A 27,881-nucleotide genomic window follows, 5' to 3' on the forward strand; every position below is an offset into this window, starting at 1 on the left:
TTCCTTGATCTCTTAGCAACAGCTGAAAACATCAGTGTATTATCAACATTCTTCTCATACCAAATCCCATACTGAATCCAAAACACAGCACTATTCTAGCTACTAAGAAGAAAAATTAACTCTATCCCAGCCAAAACCAGGACTGTATGCAAGAAAGGTAGAAGACTTAAGACTAAGTTGGAAGTCATATTACTGGAAACTATCAAAGAAAAAATTAGAAATGAGGAATGTATTGTGATGTCCTTTGGGGAATGGTCAGCAAATCCGTCTGCCTATTAACAGTCAGCAGCTCTCTCTGCTTTACACAGGTTAAGATAATTTCCTACTAAAAGTCATATATGTTAGCTTTATGCCAATTAAGACAATTCTATAAAAACAAGAAGATAAAAGAAGGGCTCTACTCTAAGACAATGCTTTTAGTACTGGATTCACATTGACATTTTTATCTGCAGGTATTTTCAGGTTTTCTTTGGAAGTTAGTTTCCAAACATGGTTCAGATTTCATCCTTCACAGTCTGGCACCTTCATAGTGAACTCCAAGGTAACATTTAGAGCTCTGGAATATAACCATTTGTTTTCATTCTCATTTACTAAGTATATGGTCAGAGATTGTGTAATGCTGTCCTCTATGAATTCTTTATGTTTTTTCTTTGTTGCAGTGTTCTTTCTTTACTGACTGTATTGTGTGTTTTAGTTTTTAAGCAGAGTTTTCTATTCACTGTTGTGAGAACCTAATTTCTTTGGGGAGGGTTGTGTGAATCTCCCTCAGTAAAGGGAAAACAGCTCTATACCAGCTTTCCTCAGCTGAAACTTCCTGCTCTGACTCCTACACCATCCTGTGACTCAGTCCTGGGACACAGTGTGCCCAGTTCCTCCCTGAAGGTGGTTGAAGAGATGCATTTCACTTCTTAAGTAAAACCATCTGGGAGGTCCCACATGGCCAGTCATCATGACTCAGCAAACAGCAGTTTCTTCAGCCATAGCAATACAGACCATTGCAATTTTGTGTCCATTCCCTAATTACTGAATGTTTTTGTTTTACTAGGGCCTTCCAGAGCTAATGAGCAAACTGAAATTTTAAGTCTTGGTCAAATGATAATCTAGATATTAAAAGGCTCTAGAGAGGGGTTATGGGGGCATCCCAACACTTACCAGGAAGGTTCATCTGCCATTTGGGGCATATAGTGTCAAAACATGAATGCAGAAGAGTGCAAGACTAAATTAACAACACATAATGAAGAGTAGGATGGAGGCATTAACTGCTGAGAACACATCCTGAACCAGAGTGTATACTTTAGTCATAGAGATATAGCTGGGAATTACATGTTTTAAACTTGAGGATGGAAAACAAAGTATTGCTATGAGAGCTGTGAAAATTGAGGGAACAAAGCACCTCACATCTAATAGCAAAACTACCTCCTTTTCTTAGCTACAAGTGGGAGAGGAGGAAGTGAGTAACTAATAACTCTAGTCACCCAAGGAAGCATGGGTATCGGAAACAAAAATACAAGAGCTAGGGAGGTCCCTCACCTTTTTTTAGCTCTCTTGAAAGAAAACACAATTATTTGTTCATCAACACACACAGACTTCTTTGTTGTGTGGCAAACCTCTTCCTTTTATTCTCCAAAAGGCTATGAATCCAAATTACTTCAGGCTGGAGATTTCTTCTCCTTAACAGTACCCAAAGGGTAAGCCAAAGCCCATCCATATCAGGAGTAAACCTACACCACAGCTGGATGTGAGGCAGAGTTAAATCAGGGCTCATCTCTCACCCTCAGTTCTCATTCTGCAGTCCAAAGGGAAGTGCTAAGGATCATGAGTTCCTAGAAAACAAGAAAGATAAATGGATATATGGTCCTCCCGACATCAAAGAGCTTGAATTGACTCTTCTGTCTTGGAATGAACCCCAGAAAATAAAAAAGCAACATTCAGCTCCCAATTTGAATGCCAGTCCCTGAGCCGGGTGGTGGAAAAAGCTGCCAAGGGGTCCTTGCTGGAGTTACTGGGTGGCCCTGATTCTTTCTGCCCAAGTAACTTCTCCAAACATAATGTGGATGGAAAGTCCTTGGGGAAGATTTCCAGCTATCCATCACCAGCTGGGAATCTGGTCCATCTAGCTAAATAGCTGTTCCTCGTAGGACTCTTCTTACTGGCCTTGAGAACTCCTGCTCTGGGAGGAGAGAAGCCAGTGAGAACCATCCAGCATCTGAGTCACATGGTACAGGACAGACAGGTTCCAGTGTATCCATAGGGAGAAATACTTGATATTAGGCCTAGATAGTAGCCTCTTCTCTTTGTAAAGTACATATAGAGAATTGAAGCTTTTGCTAGCGACATCCTGTCTCTTCTGTTCTTTCCTTTAGCAGTGAAAATTGCATCTAGCACATGACTGAAGTAAAATGTGTTTGTTTTATTTTGCCTACCAGGCCCTTGACATATTCTTGGCTTTGATTTCCTAATGAAAAACGCATGTGTGACTCACTAATCATGTATCTGGGGTACTGACAGAAGCCATCCAGCTAAATGCTCATGCTGTCATCCCCAGTTCCCATACAGTTACTGTAACTAAAACTTCCAGCCCAGATAATTTAAGAAACAGGCACAAACCCACCCATTAAGGAAAGCTATGTGCTCTTTAGTAGAAACTAATGGTAAAACACAAATGTGAGTCTAGAGGCTGGCTCTAGCTTCCCATTTTTGTCCCTGACTCCAAAAAGACCTTTGTCTAAGCAAGGTAAACCTTTATTTGGCTAAGACAAATGAATCTTTGAAGCACCAAACTTTCTAGAAGCAGCAAATCTTGTAAAAGAAATCTCATAAAACCATGTATTCTTCCCTGTTAGCAATTGTCTTTGATTTGCTAGAACATTTTTCTCCAGAATTGTTGTGGTTTTTGGCTCTGGGCCTTTGGAAAGTTTCTTGACCAAACTTTCTAGAATTAAAACATGTTCATGCTGATGCCTGCATGGGAGTTTGGCACACATGAATGTTGGATGGGTATTTGGAAACGTTTGTCTTGGGGACTCCAGAATCCACCTGTGCTTCCAGAACTCCAGCACGTTTTTTCCAGGGAGATATTTTAAATCTTCTGTTCTTGTCTGATGCGTGGGTGACATTTTTAGAGGGACTGTTCCTTGGGGAGGATATATAAAACAGCAGAGGGTTGGTGGAAGTTTCTTGTGTGGACTTTATTACAAGCCCTTGTCTTTCAGGTCTGTTTTCTCTCACTCTGCTTCATTGCTCCTTGGGAAACACTTCAGCCCTGGCTAGTCCTGTAATACAAGCTCTGAATTGGTCACACAGCTTGTAAATTAGCACATAGCCTTTGCATATGCTGGAGAACATGCTGGGGACATTAGTTAAAGCATCCAGAATCCTGGCTTATAATTTACCACTGCCATATGAGGAATGCTTGTCCTGAATCCATTACCCTGAAATCATCCCTGGCAGCAGGAGCAGCAGACAACACAGCTGCAAGAAGTTTCGTAAGAAATGGATGCAAGGAAGAAAAAATGCACACTATCTCCTCACACAAGAATTATATATGAAATGTCTTTCTTCTATTCCAAATGATTTGCCAGATATACTCTTCTGACACATTCTCTCAAGTCTTCCTTTACAACCTCTTTCTAAGGTAGCCTTCCTCAGCAGGAATCATTACCTGGGAGAACTTCTATAGCTCATTTCTTCTTCACAGCCCCCCCAGTGACTCTGGACAAATTTAATCTCTCTTCTCCCTCTTCTATACCTACTCTCTGAAACGTTTCATTTCTTTGCCCCAAAAAGTATTTACTTCTAATCTATTAATTAAATAATCCTAGTTGTGTTTCTAACCCCTGCTCTCTTCTTATGCAGTAGCAGAGATATTATATTGGTTTTTGCTGCCATGGCAACTTTACTGCATCAGGGGCTTTTTTTTTTTTTTTTTGGTGGTGTTTGTTTGGTTTTGTTTTTTAAGTGCATCCTTTGGCAATAGAGAGGAACGCTGGAGTAGCTGAAACATCATCATTTTCGCTTCTTGCTTGTCACAGCATTGTGAAAATTAACTCTGCCTTTCAAACGGAAGCTGCTGCTAAGGACACAGCGCACTCTGCTGTTGTAAGCAGACAGATGCGTTTCAAATATTAGCCCAGATGAGCCTGTTGATTTGCTGCATAAAACTGCACTTTTTTTTTTGGCTGTGCAGCATTTTGATTTGCAAGTGTTTGGAGTTGTGTGCTCACAGACTCTCCAACATTCTCCTCTTCATTCAAATGTAATGGAGCAAGGAATGAACACTAGATGTACAGTTTTGTCTGTTAAGTAGGATAGATGCATTAAAGGTCAGTCCCTTCTCTTCATCTTTCACTTCATCTTTCCTCCCAGCTCATTTGCAGTGACATTTCATGTAATATTTATCAGCACCAAGCTCTTCTGGCCTAAACCATTTCAGTCTCAACCTCCTAAATCACCTGGCACTTCTTTTTTCTTCTATGTTTTTGTGGAGCACTGCAGTTGCTGCATGTGTGGCAAATCACATACTGCACCAGGTCTTCTCTCTGCATGAAATAGAGCCTTTCTCTTCATTTTCCCCATGCTATTTATGTTTGTAATTTGTAGTTGACTGTTTTACTACTTGACATAACTTTTCTTCCATTTTAAATTTAGCTTTGCTTAGTAGTTCTCTAAGAAAGAGTCTTCCTCATTTTATTTCTTCATTTTGACCCATTTAATCAGTTCTGTTCTTCTTTCTGATACCATTCTTCTTGGGTGCACACCCCCCTACCTTTTTCTCTCTTAAAGTTATAATTCACTCAAAGACTACTTCTTTTCACTGGAAGAATGCAGCTATTGAGGTTATCAACCATCAGAGGAAAAAAGGCTGGGAAGCATAGACATTTTCCTGCTAAAATGTGTGTGCCCTTGTTTCTGCAAAAGAGCACCAAAATTATAATAAACTTGAAAAAGGATACATTATTGGAAACAATACAATTGGGAATGAAAATCTGTTGTTATTGACACTTATGGCCATAAAGCTGGTTTGCTCCATATGAGAAATAAGTGGAAACTCATATACACATTTGCATGGGTTAAATATTTATAGCAATGATAAATGTGTTTTGTAAATGATTAGAAATAATTAGTCCTCATGTGCTGGCTGAGCAGATTTCTTATACCATTTCAGCAGTAAGGACATAATCTGACCAAAGCAGCCATTGTATATTAAAAAAAAAAAAAGTTACTAAAACTGTTTGGAAGAGAAAGACATTAAGGACATTCCTCCTACTTCTTATTCTCAAAACCTTGGACAGGTACAAATCACTTACAAAACAGACGCTAAAAAAATTATTGAACTTACTGGGAGAAATTGGGACGGAATTTAATTATCATAGGCACTGAACTTCTCCTACTGTGACAAGCATACTCCTTTGTTGACACCACAATGCTTCCTTCATGATTATCCCACCTTCCTAGTAGCTGCAGTTTCACATGTTTATATTGGCAACACTCTGGACCACACTGGCTGCAATTCTTAAAAGTTAAAAATACCCACACTTTTCTCTCACACATGTAAATACATGGTACTTACCTAAACAGTGCCATTTTAGATGTCCTAAGGCATACTGAGGTATCCATAAGGGTGTATTGGGTCTGGCTGGGAGATTAGAATAGAATAGAATAGAATAGAATAGAATAGAATAGAATAGAATAGAATAGAATAGAATAGAATAGAATAGAATAGAAGAGAATAGAATAGAATAGACTAGACTATTTCTGTTGGAAGGGACCTACAACAATCACCTAGTCCAACTGCCTGACCAATTCAGGGCTGTCCAAGTTAAAGCATGTTGTTAAGGGGATTGTCCAAATGCCTCTTAAACACTGACAGGCTTGGGGCATCTACCACCTCGCTAGGAAGCCTGTTCTAGTGTGTGACCACCCTCTCAGTAAAGAAATGCTTCCTGATGTCCAGTCTGAACCTCCCCTGGTGCAGCTTTGAACCATTCCCATGTGTCCTATCACTGGATACCAGGGAGAAGAGATCAGCACCTCCCTCTCCACTTCCCCTCCTCAGGAAGCTGTAGAGAGCAATGAGGTCACCCCTCAGCCTCCTTTTCTCCAAACTAGACAAACCCAGAGTCCTCAGCCGCTCCTCACAGGACATGCCACCCAGCCCTTTCACCAGCTTTGTTGCCCTCCTCTGGATGCATTCAAGGACCTTCACATCCTTCTTAAATTGTGGGGCCCAGAACTGCACACAGTACTCGAAGTGAGGCCGCTGAATACAGCGGGATAATCACCTCTCTTGACCAGCTGGTTATGCTGTGTTTGATGCACCCCAAGATGTTGTTTGCCCTCTTGGCTGCCAGGGCACACTGCTGACTCATATTGAGCCTGCTGTCAACAAGCACCCCCAGATCCCTTTCTGCAGGGCTGATCTCCAGCCAGTCCTCTCCCAATTTATACTTGAGCCTGGCGTTACTCCATCCCAGGTGAAGGATCTGGCATTTGTTCTTGTTAAATTTCATCCCATTAATCATAGCCCAATGCTCTTGTCTATCTAGATCCCTCTGCAAGGCCTCTTGTCCCTTGAGAGAGTCAACAGCACCTCCCAGTTTGGTATCATCAGCAAACTTGCTAATGGTGCATTCAACTCCCACATCTAGACTGTTGATAAATATATTGAACAGGACTGGCCCTAGAATTGAACTCTGAGGAACACCGCTGGTGACCGGTCAGTCTCCAGTCAGATGTAGCCCCATTCACTACAACCCTTTGAGCCCTGCCCTTCAGCCAGGTCTTCACACTCATCCCACAGTTGGACAACTTGTCCAGAAGGATTCTGTGAGTGACAGTATCAAAAGCCTTACTAAAATCCACAAAAACTACATCCACTGCCTTCCCTTCATCCACTAGGCAGGTGACCTTATTGTAGAAGGATATCAAATTAGTTAAACAGGACTTTCCCTTTGTGAACCCATGTTGACTGTGCCTGATTGTGACGGTCCGATGAAACCACATTTAATGTCTCAACCATCCAGTAAAGAACTTTGGCAGAGGAAATGGTTTCTGTGGAAACGCCGGGGCTGTGCAGGTAATGGCAGGGAGGCACGGCAAGGGGAGGGGGTCCCGCAGAGGTGGGACCACACTTTTCTGGGGCTGAACTTCCCTATCTTGAGTGACTCTGCAAAGAGCCAATAGAGAAGCCGTTTTCACGAAAGGTCAAACAACGGTCACAGCTGCAGGGAGGGGGAGTAACTCCCCAACAACCCCACCGACTCATTTCCAGAAGAATCTGAAGGTACAAACTGCGCATGTACCAAAAGCAAGGAGAAATCTAGAAGCATAAACTGCGCATGATGCCTAATTAGCCTAATGAGTCCAAGTACCCACCCGGAGGAGGGGCAAGGAATTATAAAAGGACACGAGTCAAAGCCCCGAGTGGCTGCACCCCACTGGAACTGGACTCCTGGGGTGGCTGGGCCAACGATGGAACTGGGACTGGTGAAATCTTACCTTTTGTCTTTCTCTCTCTCTCTTTTCCTCTCTCCCCTTTTCTCTCCCATTCTTATTCTGTATGCCTGCACATAAGGCAAGGCTTGTTGGGGCATAAGATCTGCCACTAGTCGGTGTAAGGTTAATGCCTGTTGCAGAGAATGCAAAGATTACTGACAGAGTTTCATGCCAATTATCTGTTGTGAGCGAATAAAAATTGAGTTGTGTGAATTGAAGAATCCTTGGTGTCATTTCACCTTAATCCTGACCTGGGAATTGGAGAATCTGAGTCGTCGTCCCGAGAAACTGGGATGTGACACTGATAAATATATTGTCCTTTAAATGCCTTTCAGTAGTACCCAGTATAATCTTCTCCATAATTTTTCCAGGAACTGAGGTTAGACTAACAGGTCTATAGTTCCCCAGGTCTTCCTTCACACTCTTTTTGTAGATTGGAGTAATAATGTTGATTGGAGTTAATTTTCCTCGTAGCAGCCCTCATAGTGCTGTGCTTTGTATTTGCAGCTAGAAAGGTGTTGATAACACACTAGTGTTTTGGCTACTACTGAGCAGTGCTCGCACAGCATCAAGGCTGTCTCTCCAACATTCCACCCCCTCACCCCCAAAGGCCAGTAGGCTGGGGGTGGGCAAGATCTTGGGAAGGCACATAGGCAGGACAGCTGATGCAAACTGACCAAAGGGATGTTCCATACCATATCACATCTGTTCAGCAATAAGAGCTAAGAGAAAGGGGGCAGGGGGGGAATTGTTATTATGATATTTGTCTTCCAGAGCAACAGCTATGCGTACTGAAGCCCTACTTCCCAGGAAGTGGCTGGACATTGCCTGTTGAGGAAAAGTAGAGAATAAATCTTTTGGTTTTCCTTTGCTTCTACACACAGCCTTTGCTTTTGCTTTATTAAACTGCCTTTATCTCGACCCACGAGTTCTTTTCCATCTTCTTTTCTCTCCCTTGTCCAGGTGAGGAGGGGGAGTGATAGAGCACCACAAAGGACTGTGGTGGGTTGACTGACCCTGGTTGGCCACCAGGTGCCCACCAAGTTGCTCTCAGTCAGAGATTAATGAGAAATAAATCTTAAAACACATTCCCCCCAACCCTCCCTTCTTCCTGGGCTTAACTTCAGTCCTGATTTCTTGACCTCCTCTCCCTGAGTGGCGCAGGGGGATAGGGAATGGGGGTTGTGGTCAAGACATTCATCACACGTTGTCTCTGCCACTCCTTCCTCCTCACACTCTTCCCCTGCTCCAGCAGCGTGGGGTCCCTCCCATGGGAGACAGTTCTCCGCGAACTTCTCCGGCATTGGCTCCTTCCCACAGGCTGCAGTTCTTCACAAACTGCCCCAGCGTGGGTCAATTCCGTGGGGTGCAGTCCTTCAGGAACAGACTGCTCCAGCATGGGCCCTCCACGGGGTCACAAGTCCTGCCAGCAAACCTTCTCCAGTGTGGGCTCTCTGCAGGGTCACAGACTCCTTCGGACATCCACCTGCTCCGGTGTGGAGTCCTCCACAGGCTTTAGGTGGCTATCTGCTCCACCATGGACCTCCATGGGCTGCAGGGGCACAGCCTGCCTCACCATGGTCTTCACCACAGGCTGCAGGGGAATCTCTGCTCTGGTGTCTGGAGCACCTCCTCCCCCTCCTCCTTCACTGACCTTGATGTCTGCAGAGTTGTTTCACATATTCTCACTCCTCTCTCCCAGCTGCTGTTGCGCAGAAATTTTTCCCTTTCTTAAATGTGTTATCACAGAGGTGCTACCACCATCGCTAATTTGTTCAGCCTTGGCCAGCATCAGGTCCGTCTTGGAGCTGGCTAGAATTGGCTCTATTAGACATGGGGGAAGCTTCTGGCATCTTCTCACAGAAGCCACCCCTGTAGCCCCCACCCCCACTACTAAAACTTTGCCATGCAAGCCCATTACAAAGGGGCTGGCAGATACGGGCCTGGGCCTCTGAGAAACCTGTGTGTGTGTCCCCCTTTTTTTTTGGGGGGGGGGGGGCAGTCTATAAAATGGCAGTAAAACCCTATATTCAGGCACCTTCATCTCCCCCATATTGTTCTCACTTGCGTTGTTAGCAATGCAGCTTATCTTACTGTCTTAGTAAGAAAACATTAACTTGTATAACCAGAAAATTAATGACAAATCTAAATGCATGCTGGATAAGGGTGATGCAGTCTGTGATAAGGGTGTCTTACATATTCTGGGCAGAACTCTTCCTAATCATATGCATACGTATATGCAAACATTAATACAAACATGATGCAGCATGCAGAAAAGGAAAGAAAAAAGCTCACATAAGGAGCAAGGTTTGTGATTCTCATGTAGAAACAAGAGGCTTTTTGTCTCCTTTTTAATGATAAAGTAACCTTTTACTGTAGAAAGTGTGATTTATTTTCTCTTGGTCAGCTATTCCATTTTGAAATCTTGGATTTTTAAATATAGGAAACTTCAAAAATCCATAGAGGTTTCTTGATACCATTCTATGTTTCTTTGGATTTAGGGTATCAACCTGAAATAGGATTGATGTAGAATATATGTGAAAGTGATGTCGGATTATTAAAACAAATGTTGAAAGGTCAGAGGTTAGCTTTGTTAGGAACACTGTAGAACCAAATGATTAGCTGCTAGCATAACGGTAGAAACAAAGGATTAACCTTGAAACAATCTGCTATTGTATATGCCTGACAAAACACATGAGCCTAAGTAGGATTAATGGGAAGTAGAGACAATGAGCTGTGATAACCTGCCTATGTCTGCCAAATTATGAGGAAACTAGGTAGAAGAAGGTAATTCCGGCAGGGGAGATCGTGACCACCGACCCAATGACCACTGACTCTAATTACACCCCAGACTCAAAAAAAGTAGGCAGACAGGGTAAACTAGGCATGAGTGCTAATTTATGCTAAGTATAGAGATTATGACCAATCACTTAGTAGCTATGTATCAGTGTACTGAATATGGATAGATTGTGTGTACAAATAGTCGTAGTTTTCGAGACCATGGTGTGCTGTCTTGGGACAGGCACCTGTGAATGCACATTCACGTAATAAAGGAAAATACCTCCATCCTGTGTGTGAATTGGGCGTCTGCACACTGGGTGGGTGACAAATCCCCATTTTGGGACAACAAAAGTATTTAAGCTAGACTGAGCCTCTAAAAGCTGATAGGCTTTAAACTATCCTTTAAATGAATCGCTGGCTTCAGAATAAATATTAATGGTCCTGGCTTTGCAAAATAGTTTAAGAAAAAACACATATTAAAGACAACGACCCTTAATGAGGACCCTTGCTAATGCAAATATGTTTAAGGCTACATTAAGTGGGAAAGCATGCACTGTGCAGGATAAAAAACCCCAGCAATAACTGCCAACCGGGTATCCATGAAAAACAATGCACTTTATCCTGTTAGGAACTTTACATTTGCCACATATTATTAGGGTAGCATTTATTAAAATGCAAACTCTAAACCAGAAAGCAGTCCAACAACTATAAATTTTCTCTGTACTAGAAATATATATACATGTTTGCACGTTTTCATAAAACCAAATGAGAAAATGGAACAAAATGGGAGAATACAAATTAACAGATATTAACAGAAGTAAGCCCAATTTCTATTTGGATATAAATTAAACCATTGTGATAACACTGTAGGTGACACTCCTTGGATTTTTTTCCTCATCAAAAGACTAGTGTGCTGGTTTTGGCTGGGATAGAGTTAATTTTCTTCATAGTAGCTGGTATGGGGCTATGATTTGGATTTGTGCTGAAAACAGTGTTGATAACACAGGGATGTTTTAGTTACTGCTGAGCGGTGCTTACACAGAGTCAAGGCCTTTCCTGCTCCTCACCCCACCAGTGAGTAGGCTGGGGGTGCACAAGAAGTTGGGAGGGGACACAGCTGGGACAGCTGACCCCAACTGACCAAATGATGTTATGCTCAGCATATAAAGCCAAGGGAAGAAGAAGGAAAGGGGGAACATGTGGAGTGATGGCATTTGTCTTCCCAAGTAACTGTTACATGTGATGGAGCCCTGCTTTCCTGGGGATGGCTGAATACCTGCCTGCTGGTGGGAAGTGGTGAATGAATCCCTTGTTTTGCTTCGCTTGTGTGCATGGCTTTTGCTTTACCTATTAAACTGTCTTTATTTCAACCCATGAGTTTTCTCACTTTTATTCTTTGGATTGTCTCCCCCATCCTGCTGTGGGGGGAGTGAGCAAGTGGCTGTGTGGGGCTTAGTTGCCAGCTGGGATTAAACCATGACAACTAGGTATCTGTTTAATTTTAAAAAGGCTGAGAAATACCACACTGCAGGAAAAGAGAATTCTTGAGAAGATTTATAAAAAAATCTCTCAGAAGAAATTTAATTTACTAGCCTTTTTGGCTGGGAAAGCTCTTTGGCTTATAGCTTTGAGGAAAAAAAAAAAAAAAAAAAAAAAACAAACCAGAAGGACCTAGTGGTATGCTGTTAAAAAATATTGGGTAGTCAAAAAAAAGTCTTAATTGTTTAATAAAGAAATAAGTGTGGCTTTGTGTGAATACTTAACAGACTAATCATCAGCAGACATTCAATAAGCAACAAGAATGTTAAATACGCATACAAATTTTTGTAGGAATATTTAAAGTTGATTCCAACTCTCAGAAAGTTGCTAGGTACATGTGAGAGATGAGAAACCAGGCCTGTGAGAAACTAAGAAAAACAGCCTGAGAAAGCAAAAGTTGAGGCTGATCAAAGAAATGCCTCAAACACTCGCAAGACAAAACTATGAGTCACAGGGTGCATTCTGTGGAGGTCGAAGCTGATAAGGCTGCCCCAATAACACAAGATGGGACTGGAGGAGGGAGCCCTGTGGAGACAGGACGGCTCTGCTCTGGTGCACCTGGCCAAAACTTCAAGGGCCATCTGTCCGGTGAATGACCTTTGCTTCATTATCCACAAAATGCATATTAAAGTTAACACCCCTCAATATGCTAATGAGGGCTAACATGATCATGCTAATTACATCATCCCATGAAACACCTTACCCCTCCCCGTACATGGGATACGTAGGTATGTGGGTCGACCTAGGGGACGGACCCAAGGAAAGTGGGTATAAATCAAGAAGGGGCCAGGGGGGGCCAGAGAGAGAGTGCAGTGAAGCGAAGAAGACGGATGCCAGCGGAAAAGACGGATGTCTCCTGTGCCTCCTGGAACCCTCGTCAGCAGGATCAGCGCAGAAACCCAGACCGGTGATCTGTATTTCCCCATTCCCTCTATCTCCCTCTTTTCCCTTTCCCATTAAGCAATGCAAGGCATATTATATTGCTTGCCACAACTTGCTATATACTTAGCCAACTATCGTGTGTTCAATTAGTACATTGTGAGTAGTTAATAAATGTTTAGACTTGGAGACTTGTTGTCCGCTCCATTGGGGATTTGCAAATCTGAGTCACTTGTCCCCCTCGTCTGAGCGGGACGTGACATTAAAATTGGCGTAGTCGGCAGGATCCCCTTCGGTGTCGGAAAGTCTTATGAGATACTGGTTCTCTATCCGACCAACTCGGACAGGGAGAACTGGGAATTGGCCCCTCAGCTATATGCTGGGAGAGGGTTGGAGGGATACCCATTGTCTATCCGATAAGGACAGGGAGAATCGGGAAGCGACCTCTCAGCTCTAAGCCAGGAGAGGTTCGAGCAGTGGCAAGCCATGACTGGCCAGGAAATGTCGGTGCTTGACTGCTCCCCTGTTTTTGAGAAACTGAAGGAGTATAAGGCTTGTCCTCCTCCTTTAGTAGAGGTTTGGGCCCACGATAATTGGCATAATCCAGAAGCAGTGGCAAGCTATATCAGTGCGCTTGCGGGGGTGCAAGGGTCGCGACCAGGCAAAGGAAAAGCTGTAGTGTGCGCTGTATTGGGGGCAGCACTGACTGCAGCCCAAAAAGATAAACATGTTAAGAAACAACTAGAAAGGGAAATGATCAAATCCTTACAAGATCTGGTAAAAGCTCTCCAGGATTAATTGGTTGAGGAACGTAAAGTTACTGAACAAAAAGCTAAACTCTGGCAAGAGCAAACTGAAGTTCTGAAAAGCCAATTAGCTGATGAGCGTAACACCTCTCAGCGATTTCACATGGCTCTGTTAGATGCCTTGGACCGAGCAAAAATCTCACGGTCCGAAAAAGAGGGGAATGAACAACAAACCTGCAACCGGACAGATTTCGGCTCTGTTCCGGATAGTGAACAGGGAGTTACGAGTCTGGCAAAAGCAGCAGCCAGACCCTTGTATCCAACAAAGGATTTAGAGATAAGCCGAGAAATTTTTTACCCCGAAAATGAGGGGGCAAATTTAAGACCATGAATTAAAACGGAGACCACCGAGGGTCAGGGTGGAAGAGCTCCGCAGGTCACCATTCGAACTACACCATATCCAGCGACTGAGCTTGTGAAAATTCAGGAGAAATATACCAGACGAGCTCAGGAAACTGAGACTGAATACATGTGGAGGGTATCTTTGACTGGTGGCGACCGAATTTTGTTATCAGAAGATGAGGCCCAGGGGTACTGGGGGCCAGGGGTTTTCTTAGTTACTGATGACCAGAGAGCGCCGTGGTCGTTAACTCAACGAGCTGCTTATTGGGCTGGGGGTCTGGACCCCTTGGAAAGGGGGGATCCAGTATGTATTGAGACCCCAACCATAAATCATTTGACTGAAAGTCTGCAGAAGGCTGCTTGTCTCCAATTAATGCATGACAGGTGCTTGGTTCCGCAGCAGCCTTCCCCGATGCTATTAATTGCTAACCCTGATCAAATGACTCCCCTGATTCGGGGCTTGCCAGACTCTTTGAAATCACATGCAGTACAATTACAAGATCGTTTGCGGAATGCATTAGCCCCACGAGGGGGGAGACGGGCGGGGGGAGAAGCCATGACCTGGGGAGAGATAGCTCAGGACTTAATAAATTATGGCCGGAGAATGGGCCTTACCGGGGGAACGGGTAAACCTAAGCCCTCGGTACGCAGAGTGGAACAGCAGGAAAATCTGCCTCCTTCCCCTCCGCAAGTTTTAAGAGCAAAGAGAAACCTCTTGTGGACTGAGGGAATTGGACAGGGGATTCCCCGAGAGTTAATGGACGGTATGCCTGCTACAGTTTTAGAAAAGCTCATTCGAGCCTGGAAAGGCAAAAGGAAGCTGCCCCCCCCTCCCCCCCCCCCCCCCCAACTGAGCAGACCTTTTGGGCAAAGGGAGGGACAGAACTGAAAACTAACAAGATGGTGGTAATTGCTTCTCAAACACCGACTGCCCCTGAAGAGGGCTTGATTGATTTAGGGTCGGGAAACTGGATGCGCCATCCCCAGTAAGTGAGCCGGGGGATGGCGGGTGGGTCCACTTAAGGAGGCTCACAGAGAATACTAAAGGAGACTTGTTGATTACCTTTCCGCTCGGTCCCTTTAAAACTCCAGTTACATTTCTAGTAGATACGGGTGCTCAGATCTCAGCACTCCAAGCTGAGGTTGCCAAGCGCAATGGCATAATTGCTGACAAAAAGCAGATCTGGGTTACAGATGTTTTCGGGGACTCTAAGCCACAGTCAACTGCTCGGGTGAAATGCTGGTTACCTGGGAATGAAACTGCAACAGAGGCTATGATGATCCTGGGAAATTTCCCCACAAATATCCTGGGACTTGACCTATTGAAGGGACAAGCCTGGGTGGATTCAAAAGGAAGGGAATGGAAATTTGGGTCCCCAACTGCCTCTATAAGACTTTTACAGCAAGCGCCTGCGCTTCCTCCTTCTAAAACTGTTAATGTGAAACCTTACGCCTTACCGTTAGGTGCCAGGGAGGGGATCACTCCGGTAATAGCAGAGCTGCAGGAGCAAGGGATAATCGTTCCAACTCACTCACCCTATAATTCCCCAGTGTGGCCAGTCCTTAAGCCTAACGGAAAGTGGTGACTGACAATTGACTATCAGCGATTAAATGCCAATACAGGTCCTCTAACAGCTGCAGTACCTAACATAGCTGAACTGATTGCAACCATACAGGAACAAGCCCACCAGATCTTAGCAACTATTGATGTAAAAGATATGTTCTTTATGGTCCCCATACAGGAGGCAGACAGAGATGGCTTTGCCTTTACATGGGAAGGCGTGCAATTTACTTTTACACGTCTCCCCCAGGGATACTGCCATTCGCCGACCATCGCTCATTATGCACTAGCACAGGAGCTTGCTCAAATCCCTCCAAGGGAAGGGGTCAGGATATATCAATATATTGACGATGTTCTGATTGGTGGCTCTGATGCTGCTGCAGTGGGACAGACCCAGACAGAGATAATCACCCACCTAGAAAATTTAGGGCTCCAAATTCCAGCTGAAAAGGTACAACTCCCATCCTCTGAGGTAAAGTTTCTGGGTATTTGGTGGCGGGGAGGAACAGTGTGTATACCCCCAGAAACTTTAACTACCCTGGAAGAAGTAAAGAGCCCTGAAAATAAGAAGGAGCTGCAACATGCCTTAGGCTTGCTGGTATTTTGGAGGAAACTTATCCCCGATTTTTCCATCATAGCTCATCCTTTATATGATTTGACACGCAAAAGGGCTATTTGGGACTGGACTCCTGTCCATGAAGAAGCCTTAAAGCTGTTAATCTTTGAGGCTGGAGTATATCAGGCTTTAGGGCCGATACATCCAACAGATCCATTCCAAATTGAGTGGGGTTTTGCAATTCACGGACTATCCATACATATGTGGCAACGTGGGCCGGAGGGTACCACCCGCCCTATAGGGTTTCATTCGCGCAGTTTCAAAGATGCAGAAAAGCGTTACTCGATCTGGGAGAAGGGTCTTTTTGTGGTTACCCTAGCTTTGCAGGAAGCTGAAAAAATCATACAGCAGCAACCAATCATTCTACGAGGACCCTTTAAGGTCCTGAAACCAGTACTGGCCGGAACCCCCCCTCCTGTGGGGGTTGCGCAGCGAGACACAGTGAGGAAGTGGTGAGCACAATTAGATCATTACTGCCACATGCATCAGATAGAGGAGGGGGCACCCAAAGTGCTCAAAATACAAGATCCACCCTCCGACCACCCTGAACCCCCTCCCTCATACATAAAACCTGCTCCCCCATCTGAAACCCACCTAAAGAATGTATGGTTCACCGATGCATCTTCTAGAAGAGAGGGAAAGGTATGGAAATACCGAGCAGTAGCACTGCATGTTGACTCGGGGGACCGAATCATAACAGAGGGTGAGGGAAGTGCTCAGGTGGGAGAGTTAACAGCGGTATGGAGCGTGATTGTTAAAGAAGCTGAGACTACAGAACCAGAATTTATTTACACAGACTCCTATGCCGTGTTCAAGGGATGTACCGAACGGCTCACATTTTGGGAACAAAACCACTGGGAAGTAAATCGGGTACCGGTGTGGCAGCGTGAAAAGTGGGAGGAAATCTTAAACATTGCAAAACGGAAGTCCTTTTTAGTAGGATGGGTTGCTGCACACCAGTCAGGAAATCACCCTGCCCACCTGCTAAACAACCAGGTGGATTCAATGACTCGTTTGATGAGAACTGCTAGAGAAGGTGAGGAGGAGAAATGGGAACACTTACTGGAATGGCTGCATGTAAAGCGGGGTCATTCAGGAAGCAAAGATTTGTTTAAAGAGGCAATAAGCAGGGGATGGTCCGTAACCAGGGAATTGTGCAATACCATTATTTCAGCTGTAGTCTATGTCGTACTCGGCTGGGAGAGCACAACCCTCTTAAGGACCAACCCCTACACCTAAGGGACAACAAGGGACTATGGGACACCTGGCAGGTGGATTATATTGGTCCTTTACGGCTCTCCGAGGGAAAACACTATGTATTGGTGGGGGTGGAAATAGTATTGGGCCTAACCCAAGCAGAAGCTGTATCTCGAGCAACTGCAGAAAATACGGTGAAGGGGTTAAAACGCTGGTTTAGCTGCTTGCCTAAGCCCAAATCGATCCAATCAGACAATGGGAGTCACTTTACTGCCGGGGTGGTTCAGGAGTGGGCTCAAGATGAAGGAATTCAGTGGATTTTCCATACTCCATACTATCCCCAAGCAAATGGGATTGTGGAACGCACCAATGGACTGTTAAAGCAGGCCCTAAAACCCCTCGAACCAGGATGGCCACAACGGGTGTCAGACGCAGTAATGAAGATAAACAGCCGGTGGGGAATTAATGGGTGCCCACGACTTACCGCGTTCTGTCCTAAGCCTCTGTCCATACTCGCCAGGAAAAAAGAGACTAAAGACCCTGCAAACCCGCTCCATTATCCTGGGCAACCTGTTCTAGTAGACTTGCCCACCATGGGGCAAGTACCCCTAACCCTAAAAACTCCCATCAATATTTGTTCATGGGTGGCTGCTGATGCCCATGGGAAAGAATACTGCATCAATACCAGGTGGATTGTCCCTTCTTTCTAACCATCATTGTTTTGTCATGTATATATGTGTTTTACAGAGCATTGATCCTGGACAACAGGAGACCTATGTTACATTTAGCACTTTCAATGGTTGTAGGCATTATTGGCTAGTTATTATTTGTAATCTGCTTACATTATTATATAATTTGTGGAATCATACCTGCTGAGTGTGGAATAAATCATTGCCAATCAATTACAATCAACAATCCAGGAAATTTTACAGGTACATTTAATGAGTTCACCTATTGGAAGGCTAACCTGGAGTTGTGCCTTAAGTTTCCTTATTGGGAATCACCTCCAAAATAAAGGAAGCCTGTGAGTCACCTGTGACTGCACACTGGTGCTTGCAAATACCAAACAGATTACAGTGCTAGCTCATATAACTGGGTGTGGTCCTTACAACATCACATCCACCAACAGCAAGATGAAGTAATCAAAGACTAGCTGGAGGGGTCTGATCCCACAAATTAAGCATTAATGAATTGTACCTGAATGTTAAATTGTATTCCCATTTAAATCCTTATAGACCTGCTAATGTGATTGTGTAACCTCAAATAGTTTTAGAAAATTTAACTTAGCAATTATATGTACTAACAAGGTATGCCTTTAAGGAATTAAAGGTGCAGACCCAACAAGCATCTAAGATGGCGTTGCAGAATCCGGCTAGCATTGCTGAAGGAACACGGACTGTGCGGTGTGCTGAATCTAACTGAGGGAGAATGCTGCATCACCATCCACAATGCCACCACCTCTATAGAGGAGACCCGTGCCATGATGAAGATCACCACCAACGGGAACAGAGAACTTCTTTGACTGATGGACTAGTTTGATGGATGGAACCCTGGGTCATGGGTCACATCACTGGGATCCTCAGGACTCACGGGGTGGGGAAGATGGCTTGTAAATATTAGTATTGTGATATTATGCAAATTTTTGCTTTTAATAGTATGCCTTGCAGCAATTAGCTATATGCTCTCCCACCTTCTGTCTTCCTTTTCCCTATACCTTTTGAGATCACAACAGTCAAAGAAGAATTTGGAGTGTTTGAGTCATGGGGTGGGATGTGAGAGACAAGAAACCAGGCCTGCGAGAAACTAAGAAAAACAGCCTGAGAAAGCAAAAGTTGAGGCTGATCAAAGAAATGCCTCAAACACTCGCAAGACAAAACTATGAGTCACAGGGTGCATTCTGTGGAGGTCGAAGCTGATAAGGCTGCCCCAATAACACAAGATGGGACTGGAGGAGGGAGCCCTGTGGAGACAGGACGGCTCTGCTCTGGTGCACCTGGCCAAAACTTCAAGGGCCATCTGTCCGGTGAATGACCTTTGCTTCATTATCCACAAAATGCATATTAAAGTTAACACCCCTCAATATGCTAACGAGGGCTAACATGATCATGCTAATTACATCATCCCATGAAACACCTCACCCCTCCCCGTACATGGGATACGTAGGGATGTGGGTCGACCTAGGGGACGGACCCAAGGAAAGTGGGTATAAATCAAGAAGGGGCCAGGGGGGGCCAGAGAGAGAGTGCAGTGAAGCGAAGAAGACGGATGCCAGCGGAAAAGACGGATGTCTCCTGTGCCTCCTGGAACCCTCGTCGGCAGGATCAGCGCAGAAACCCAGACCGGTGATCTGTATTTCCCCATTCCCTCTATCTCCCTCTTTTCCCTTTCCCATTAAGAAATGCAAGGCATATTATATTGCTTGCCACAACTTGCTATATACTTAGCCAACTATCGTGTGTTCAATTAGTACATTGTGAGTAGTTAATAAATGTTTAGACTTGGACACTTGTTGTCCGCTCTATTGGGGATTTGCAAATCTGAGTCACTTGTCCCCCTCGTCTGAGCGGGACGTGACAGTACAATAATTTTAAGTACTATTAAATCACTTCTGAGTAGTGAAATAGGTGTAAAAATAGAAGCAGCAAATGAACCCATCACTTTTAATAGCTCTATAAGATTACTGCCAACAAATCATGCCTAATAAATTTGGCGGCCTTCTACAATGGGGTTATAGCATTGGTGGATAAGGGAAGAGCAACTGACGTCATCTACCTGGACTTATGCAAAACATCTGACGCTGTCCTGCATGACATCCCCGTCTCTAAATTGGAGACACATGGATTTGACAGATGGACCACTCGGTGGATAAGGAATTGGCTGGATGGTCACACTCAAAGAGTTGCAGTCAATGGCTCGATGTCCAAATGGAGAGCAGTGACGAGTGGTGTTTCTCAGGGGTCAGTAATGGGACAGGGGCTGTTTAACATCTTTGTTAGTAACACAGACAGTGGGACTGAGTGCACCCTCAGCAAGTTCACCAACACCAAGCTGTGTGGTGCAGTCACCATGCTGGAGGGAAGGGATGTGCCATCCAGAGGGACCTGGACAGGCTTGAGAGGTGGGCCCGTGCGAACCTCACGAAGTTCAACAAGGCCAAGTGCAAGATCCTGCACATAGGTCAAGACAATCCCAAGCACAAATACAGGCTGGGCAATGAGTGGCTGGAGAGCAGCCCTGCAGAGAAGGACTTGGGGGTATTAGTGGATGGAAAACTGACTATGAGTTAGCATGAAGCCAACCGTATCCTGGGCTGCATCAAGAGAAGTGTGGCCAGCAGGTCGAGGGAGGTGATTCTCCCCCTCTACTCTGCTCTCATGAGACCCCACCTGCAGTACTCTGTCCAGCTCTAGGGCCATAAGAAGGACATGGACCCATTGGAGTGGGTCCAGAGGAAGGTTACAAAGATGACCAGGGGACTAGAGCACCTCCCCTATGAGGACAGGCTGAGAGAGTTGGGGTTGTTCAACCTGGAGAAGAGAAGGGTCAAGGGAGACCTTATAGAGGCCTTCCAGTACTTGAAGGGGGCTAGAGAAAAGATGGGGAGGGACTCTTAAAAACTGAAAGAGTGTAGATTTAGATTAGGTATAAGGAAGAAATTCTTTCCTGTGAGGGTGGCAAGACACTAGAACAGATTGCCCGGGGAAGCTGTGGCTGCCCGCTCCCTGGAAGTGTTCAAGGCCAGGTTGGATGGAGCTAGTGGAAGGTGTCCCTGCCCATGGCAGGGGGGTTGGAACTAGATGATTGTTAAGGTCCCTTCCAACCCAAACCATTCTATGATTAACAGTGCATACAGAATTCCATATTAGGGCAAGAAGTTGATGGACTATGTCCAACAGACTTGCATTTCTACCAGTGCCTCTATACCAGAACCCAGGTGAAAGCGCATTGCTCAGAGACAGGACATACTTAAAAACTAGGCAGAAAGGCAAAGCTTGAAAAAGCTTCAGAACAGAACAGTGCTCATTTCACGAAATTGTTCCTCTGAAGTGAGCGCTGAGGGGAAAATTCTTGCTGTGTACATTTCTCTATTGTGTATTAAATCTTAAAGTGCCAGACACTATTCATAACACACAGCATTGCTGAATAAAAAAGGCAAAGACTGCTTATTAGTAAACTGCTAGCATTATCAAAACATAGGATATTAAAATGATTACTTGTAAACTGATTATGTGGCCTTAGTTTTGTTTTCCTAAGCACACAATGTAATATTTAAAAATCAAAGCTAGTTCTGCACTTGTTAAAAACTTGTTTTTCCATTCTTTGCTTAACAAGAGTCAGAAATCACATAGTTAAAATAGCCTGTTAAAATGGGCAGGAAAAACAGAAACAAACTGCAAATTCACTCTTTTCAACACAGTGCAAAACTCATGGTCACAGCTTCATATTTAACATGGAATAATTTTAAGTATACAATAGTTCAAAAGATCCAGAAACTAGTTAAGAGTTAAAAGGCAGTAGAACAAAAATAGAGGAAATCCAAAATACATATTTGACCTTTTTAATCCTAAATTTTAGTGTCATATGCCTAAATAGAGAAGTTTGCTTTATGAGGAAAGAAACTTTGGTATGAAATTGAACTAGCCACATGAATAGCACCTGTAGCTTTCAAAAGAAATAGTAATGGCTAACTAGACACAATGGCAGCAAGATATCCTCTTAAAAAATGACTAAGAACAAGCACATGCTTGGAGCTACACGTCAAGGCTGGACAACAGAAAATAGTATAATTTTTTTTAAAGTAACTTTAAAGCACATGTTAATTGTATTTCAGATGCTGAATTGGTAAGAACTCTTTCATACAACGAGAAAGCTTTCCTTTTATTTGCTAACCACCACTCCTTTTAAAATTGCACTTTGACACTTGAAGAACACTATTAAAATTAAGACTATTTTTCTAATATTGTATTTTTATACCACAGACCCATACTGTTAGCAGGTGTTGCAAACAAAAACATCCCCCTACTCCAAGAGCTATTAAAAAGGCCAAAAGATAAATTTGACCTCAAAATGGAAGAAAAGGGGTTTAATAAATTGTACCAAAAATAACAAGTTATCTTTGTAATGTGTGGTACCCTCCTACAGCCATTGATAGTTACCAGAATGTTAGTCTATGTCACTCTGTGCATTTTATGGGTTTGCAACAAAGCATAATACACATTGAATACAATGAGTAAAAACTTCAGTTTCCAGAATATAATGAATTTTAGTCATTTAATACATTTTAGTTTTTATTTGCATATTCCACTGTCGTGCTGTGACAACAAATCACACCTATGTACCAGAGCATACATCAACAGTATGATGTAACTTTACTACACCACGCTATATTTAGCTTTTTGAAAGAGACGTAAGCATACACTATGGCCACATCAAATAATTTTCCATGTTGGTTTTTTTTCCCCCCCTTCAATAACCTTCACTTTTTCAGTAATACTTCACTTCTTGAAATTTGAATTATTTAAAAAAAAAAAAATCACAGAAAAGTTTATACAAGAATAGCTATAAGGAATAACCTCACAGGCACTGATATGACAAACATTTATTTTAAGGGCTGAGAGTCATTAATATCATAACAATAAAGTTCACTGAAAAGAATGACTAACTTAATCTAAATGGGAAATGCCCTCTTGTGTTTGTATGTTGAGAAAAGAAATTCAGAAAGTTATTTTTTGGCCTCGCTATGTCAAAGTCAATCATACAAAGACCTACACATTTAACCTAAAATGATAGTTTTACAAGGCCTTCTATTAACAACAAAAACATCATGCAAAACTGATCAATTATGCAGCTGCTTCAAAACTGTTGCAAGACCATACTGTATATATTAGCTTTTATACTGCTAATGTACAACTAACAGCAAACTTTATTAGATAAACACAAATTCGTCTTAATTACACCATTATATCACACTAAGGAGACAAATGCCACAAGATTGGCAAAAACATTTAATTCTGAGCACTCAAGTGGCAGGATAATTACATGTTGTAACCCCTTCACATTTAGGAAAACACCCCACTATAATCCCGCAGTCTCACTTTATTTTGTAAAGTTCCGTAAAATATTAATTGGAAGGGGAACAGTTTATACTAACATGGAGTAACTTATACAACTAGTGTCAAAGGCAAACAAAAAAACTTCTAAATAAAAAGTCAAAATACACATAGCAACAGAAGCACAAATGCTGCATTAAATACAGTCAAGAGAAGAAGACGCTGAACTTGTTAATAAAAAAAGACAAAAAAAGAAGAAAAGTTACTAAAGTTAGCAACACATTTAAAGAAAATGCAATGAGGGGAAAAAACCTCAAACTGTTTTTTCCAATGACAGAGTTTCCATTTGCAGTCTTTTCCATCTGCAGTTTGTCTGATACAGTACATCCATTAAAATATTCAGAATCTCACAGAAGAGCTAGGTTGTTCTCTTCCAAATCTAATTACCAAGTTGGTTTTGGATGTTTTAAACAGACATGTCCATTTAAAAGCAAGGCAACAAATGGACTTTTTATCACCTTCGATCTTAGCACTAATGACAAACATTTTTAAAAGTTATCATAATCTTTTTTGTCTTTTTTTCCCTCTGCTTCAAATCCATCAACCCCATCACTGTCCCTTCTCCTTTTACGATTATGCATGTTGAAGCGTTGATTCATCTGTGGCAATGGATCCATTCCTAAAACTTTGTGTATTTGACGGAATGCAAGGAGTCTCAGCGCAAACTAGAAAAAAGTAGAAAGAAGGTATTGCTGTTAGCAACAAATGTCAATTCTGAGTACTTTGTCAAACAATTAATGAAAAACATCAGTGGCACATATTATCCTTAGATCTTATCATCCCCTCTTCCTTCCCCCAACAAAGTCAACACAATAAAATGTGTATGTCACATTTTCTGCTTCTGTACAAAGCACGTAATCTTAGCTTAAAAATAATACACATGTGTTTTAGCTGCTAGACTTGCACTGAAGCAGCCAAGGCTTGTCATATGTCCCATTACACATTAGTAATCTTTAGCAAAAGGATCAAATGAAGAGGTAGGGGCAGTAACCTCTTAAGCTGCAGACATGAATGGTCAATACTGTAAGTGGATACAATAAATATTAAAAATTAAAATATTTATAAAATATGAAATGCCTATGTAATTTGGAATCTAATAAGATACTGCTGTAGAGTAAGCATCTTCACAGATATATATAGATAGATGGGAATACTTCGAACTTTTCAGGAAAATACGTTAAGTTTTAGTGCAAAAATAAACACTATTATACATCCTCTGTTCTGACGTTTTCATTGCCTAGCTTAAGACTGATCATCTGAAAGACCAGACTATATTCTAAGAAAGGAAAATTAATGTCTACCATATAGCTCCATTTAAAAAAAAAAAAAACCACACCACAACCCCACTCTAATAAAACAGCCATCAAATTTAGTTACTTCATACATACTTTTCCTTACCTGTGCACTTGAAGTAATATCCTCTCGCTGCTGATCTGTCATTACAGCAAGTGTATCAAAAGGATCTTTCTCACAAGGGTCCAGAAGGCCAGGACCACCTACAACAGTTAGGCTAATTAGTAGCACATGTCTACCTTATTTCAACCAAGATTACAGATTTTTACATTAGTTAAGCATAAGTATACAAACACTGATCAAATGCAACTTGCCTTTAAGAATGATTCCTGAAGATATACACTCAAAAACTCTTCTCAGTGCATCCCCAGGACTCTGTGGTCCAGTAGCACTGCTAATTGCTTTTTCCACAAGCAACTCCATAGCCTAGACAAACAATAAGAAAGTCCAGCCAATTTAGCAGATTGATTAAAACAAAAAACCCACCTACTACTGTTGTTCAATACAGAACTTTTGATACTGGAATTTTGAAGAACATTACACATGACAGAATGCTTTCAGTTAAAAAGGGAAAAAAAAAAAAAAATCAGATATTTTATAATAATGAATTAAAAGAAAGCTGCTGCAAGAGTAACATTGACTACTGATATGCTGCTTCTCATCACAAGTTGTCCAAAAGTTTTGTAAAAATTTATACAGTAGTAGCCTACATATGCAGGTAGACAACTTGTCCAGCCATTTTTTGAGAGAGCATAGAACATGGTGGGTCACCAGAATCTATCAGCCACATAAGTAAACAGTACATGGTATGAAATGATGAATTTAGTTCATCTAATGAAATTAACAGCATGCTATGGAGAAATTATTTTTTTTCCTACAAGAATACAGAAACTTAAAGCATCAAAAATGTAATGACCTTTTAATGTTTAAGTGGTTACTTGTTCTTCAATTTAGCAAAATTGAAGTTCACAGCAAGTTTTTTCCTGGATATAGGCTAACACTAACTCAGATGTTAAACAAATGTAAAAGAAACCTTGATGATAAACAGGTTTTCTGAAATTTACACGTTATTTGATATTAGTTGAAATGGTTTAAATGATTAGCTGTATTTTAAGTATTTTTTTTCCTGTGAATATTTCCATGGTTTACTTTTATTAGACTCTTTTTTCCAGAAAAAACACCTATAAAAGGTATTTGCACAAGTAAAGAAGAGCTTTCCTTAGCTTTTTCAGCATTAAACAGATGTTTCAATACCACCTCTTTGGCAAGTTTCATTTTCAAACAATGTGTCTCTTGGGTTTTGGGAGGTTTTTTTTTGGTTCCTCTCCTGAGTTTACAGTTGTTCAAATGTTGCCTTTTATTTTTATTTTCCAAGAGTAAATGCCTATTCTAATGCGTGCAATGAACTATAGGCAGTGTTGATTACAATCCTTTGCTAAGGGTGCCCATTCTTTTCTATTTTAGCTCAATTTAACAGACAAATTTCAATTGTTGAGCATGTGACCTGGTTTCAGCCAGGATAGAGTTAGCTTTCCTTGAGCTAGGAGGAAGCACAACTGGAGGGCCAGGCCCGGATTGGCCATTGGAGTATTCCATATCATATGACTATGCTCAGTATATAAAGGAGGCAGATTCTCTCTGCTTCTGGTCAGCACAGGCGGGATCTTGGGTTGCATTGGGATCACTGCTGGGGGCAGGCTGTGTACCGGTCGCTGGGTGGTAAGCAACCACATAGTCTATTACCCATTTGGAATTCCTATTGTTACTGTTGTTTCATTACCATCACTAAACTGTTTTTTTTTATTAAACCTATGAATTCTCCCTTTTTGTCCCTCCCCTATTTTACCGGGGGGGGGGGGGGGGGGGGGGGGGGGAGAGCAACCAGCTGCATGGTGATTGGCTACCAGCCAAGTTCAAACCACAACAGCATGGTATTTCTGTATTCAGGATCAAGCTTTTGAGTTTTAGCAACAGTAATTTAGTTGTTTTCAAGTATGAAGCAAAATACAGCAGGGAATAAAAAAAAAGCAGATCATGTTACTGCATTTATTCAAGTCTAGTTCTTTTAGATCTTCGTAGAATACACTAAAGTCCACAACTTAATCCTAGGAAGATGTGAATTATGATGCCCTGGTGTTAATATGCACAAAAGGCTGTATTTCCAAGTTGGGGGGGGAAAATCAACCTTGCATATTATTTCCTTCTACCTTGTAGGATCTTGACAAAATTCTTCTAATTTAGTTTTTATTTTTAGGTATATAGAGAGGCTGATAATAATGTCTGTGTTTAGACTTCCTAATGTTTTCTATTATTACAACTACTTAGGCTCTTTTTGAAAAGCTCTGGCATCTCTTTGGCTTGTAACAGGCTTCTAGCATACAGGTCAGAAGTTTTGTATCCAGAAAAATATATTTCTTCAATCTACGAAATTTCATCTGTGACTGTCAGAAATTACATATATTTAAAATCACCATTTTCATTCTGTCCTTGTTCTTGTCAGTAAGACTTTGCCAACAGGCCAAAAAAGCCAGCTGACTTTTTAATGTTGATTCATGTCACTGGCAATGCATCAGGTACCAAGGAACAAGCCAGGAAGTACTTCTGGAGAGAACCAAGACACAGCTAGGCCTGACACACTGCTTCCACACCTCTATGACTTAGAACAGATATTATGAGAAATAAGAAACAACATCCCTTGTTCTTCATCTATGTGCTTGCTGTGTGTTGCAATAGTTCTAAGGATGTTTTTCTCAAAGTATGCCAGGGTTTATTCTTCGGCAACTCAATATCATAGTGATATTGAGGGCACTTACATACTTCTTAGCTTCTTTTAAGCTATATTTGTACAGTGTATCTTTCATGAAGTGTAGCACGGAAACTGGAACTACTTTTTCTTTTTTTTTTTTTTACTTTAAATATTTAAACAACAGAAATAACTGCTCCACATTTTTTCCAGAAGCAATAAATATTATCAGAAATAATTTAATAAAATTATCTGCAAGCTTAGTACAGTTGTAAAACGTTTCTTATTGAAGTAACGCCAACTACTGTAACTGTATTGACAATGTTAGTGCTCTTCCTGCCAAAACTGAAAAGTCTACATTAGGAAGCAGCACAGTGCAACAGGATTTGGTCTATGAAACAAAACAGTCAGGGCTGAGTTTGCCTCCACATATATACTTTTCAGAGATTTTGTTTCAGACTAACTTTATCCAGTCCACAGATTGAACATCTGTTAATATTTGGAGCACAAGTTGCACTCC

General features: G+C 42.2%; 1 protein-coding gene and 1 long non-coding RNA gene across 4 annotated transcripts in view; both read right to left on the minus strand.

Annotated features, from left to right (window-relative positions):
* The window catches only part of LOC141917666 (uncharacterized), a 407,503-nt gene that overhangs the window by 214,798 nt on the left and 164,824 nt on the right, over window positions 1-27,881 (minus strand). The window lies entirely within an intron of this gene.
* LOC141917569 (zinc finger RNA-binding protein-like) overlaps window positions 22,473-27,881 on the minus strand; it is a 45,003-nt gene continuing 39,594 nt past the window's right edge. For all 3 annotated transcript variants that reach the window (XM_074810871.1, XM_074810870.1, XM_074810869.1), the window contains 3 exons: window positions 24,933-25,044; window positions 24,724-24,821; window positions 22,473-23,990 (listed from right to left, as the gene is read on the minus strand). In XM_074810871.1, the coding sequence (XP_074666972.1) occupies window positions 23,814-23,990; window positions 24,724-24,821; window positions 24,933-25,044 (387 nt within the window). In that variant the 3' untranslated portion in view covers window positions 22,473-23,813. The remainder of the gene's footprint in view (window positions 23,991-24,723; window positions 24,822-24,932; window positions 25,045-27,881) is intronic.

This window comes from Strix aluco, chromosome W (genome assembly GCF_031877795.1).
Source record: "Strix aluco isolate bStrAlu1 chromosome W, bStrAlu1.hap1, whole genome shotgun sequence".
Classification (NCBI taxonomy): domain Eukaryota; kingdom Metazoa; phylum Chordata; class Aves; order Strigiformes; family Strigidae; genus Strix; species Strix aluco.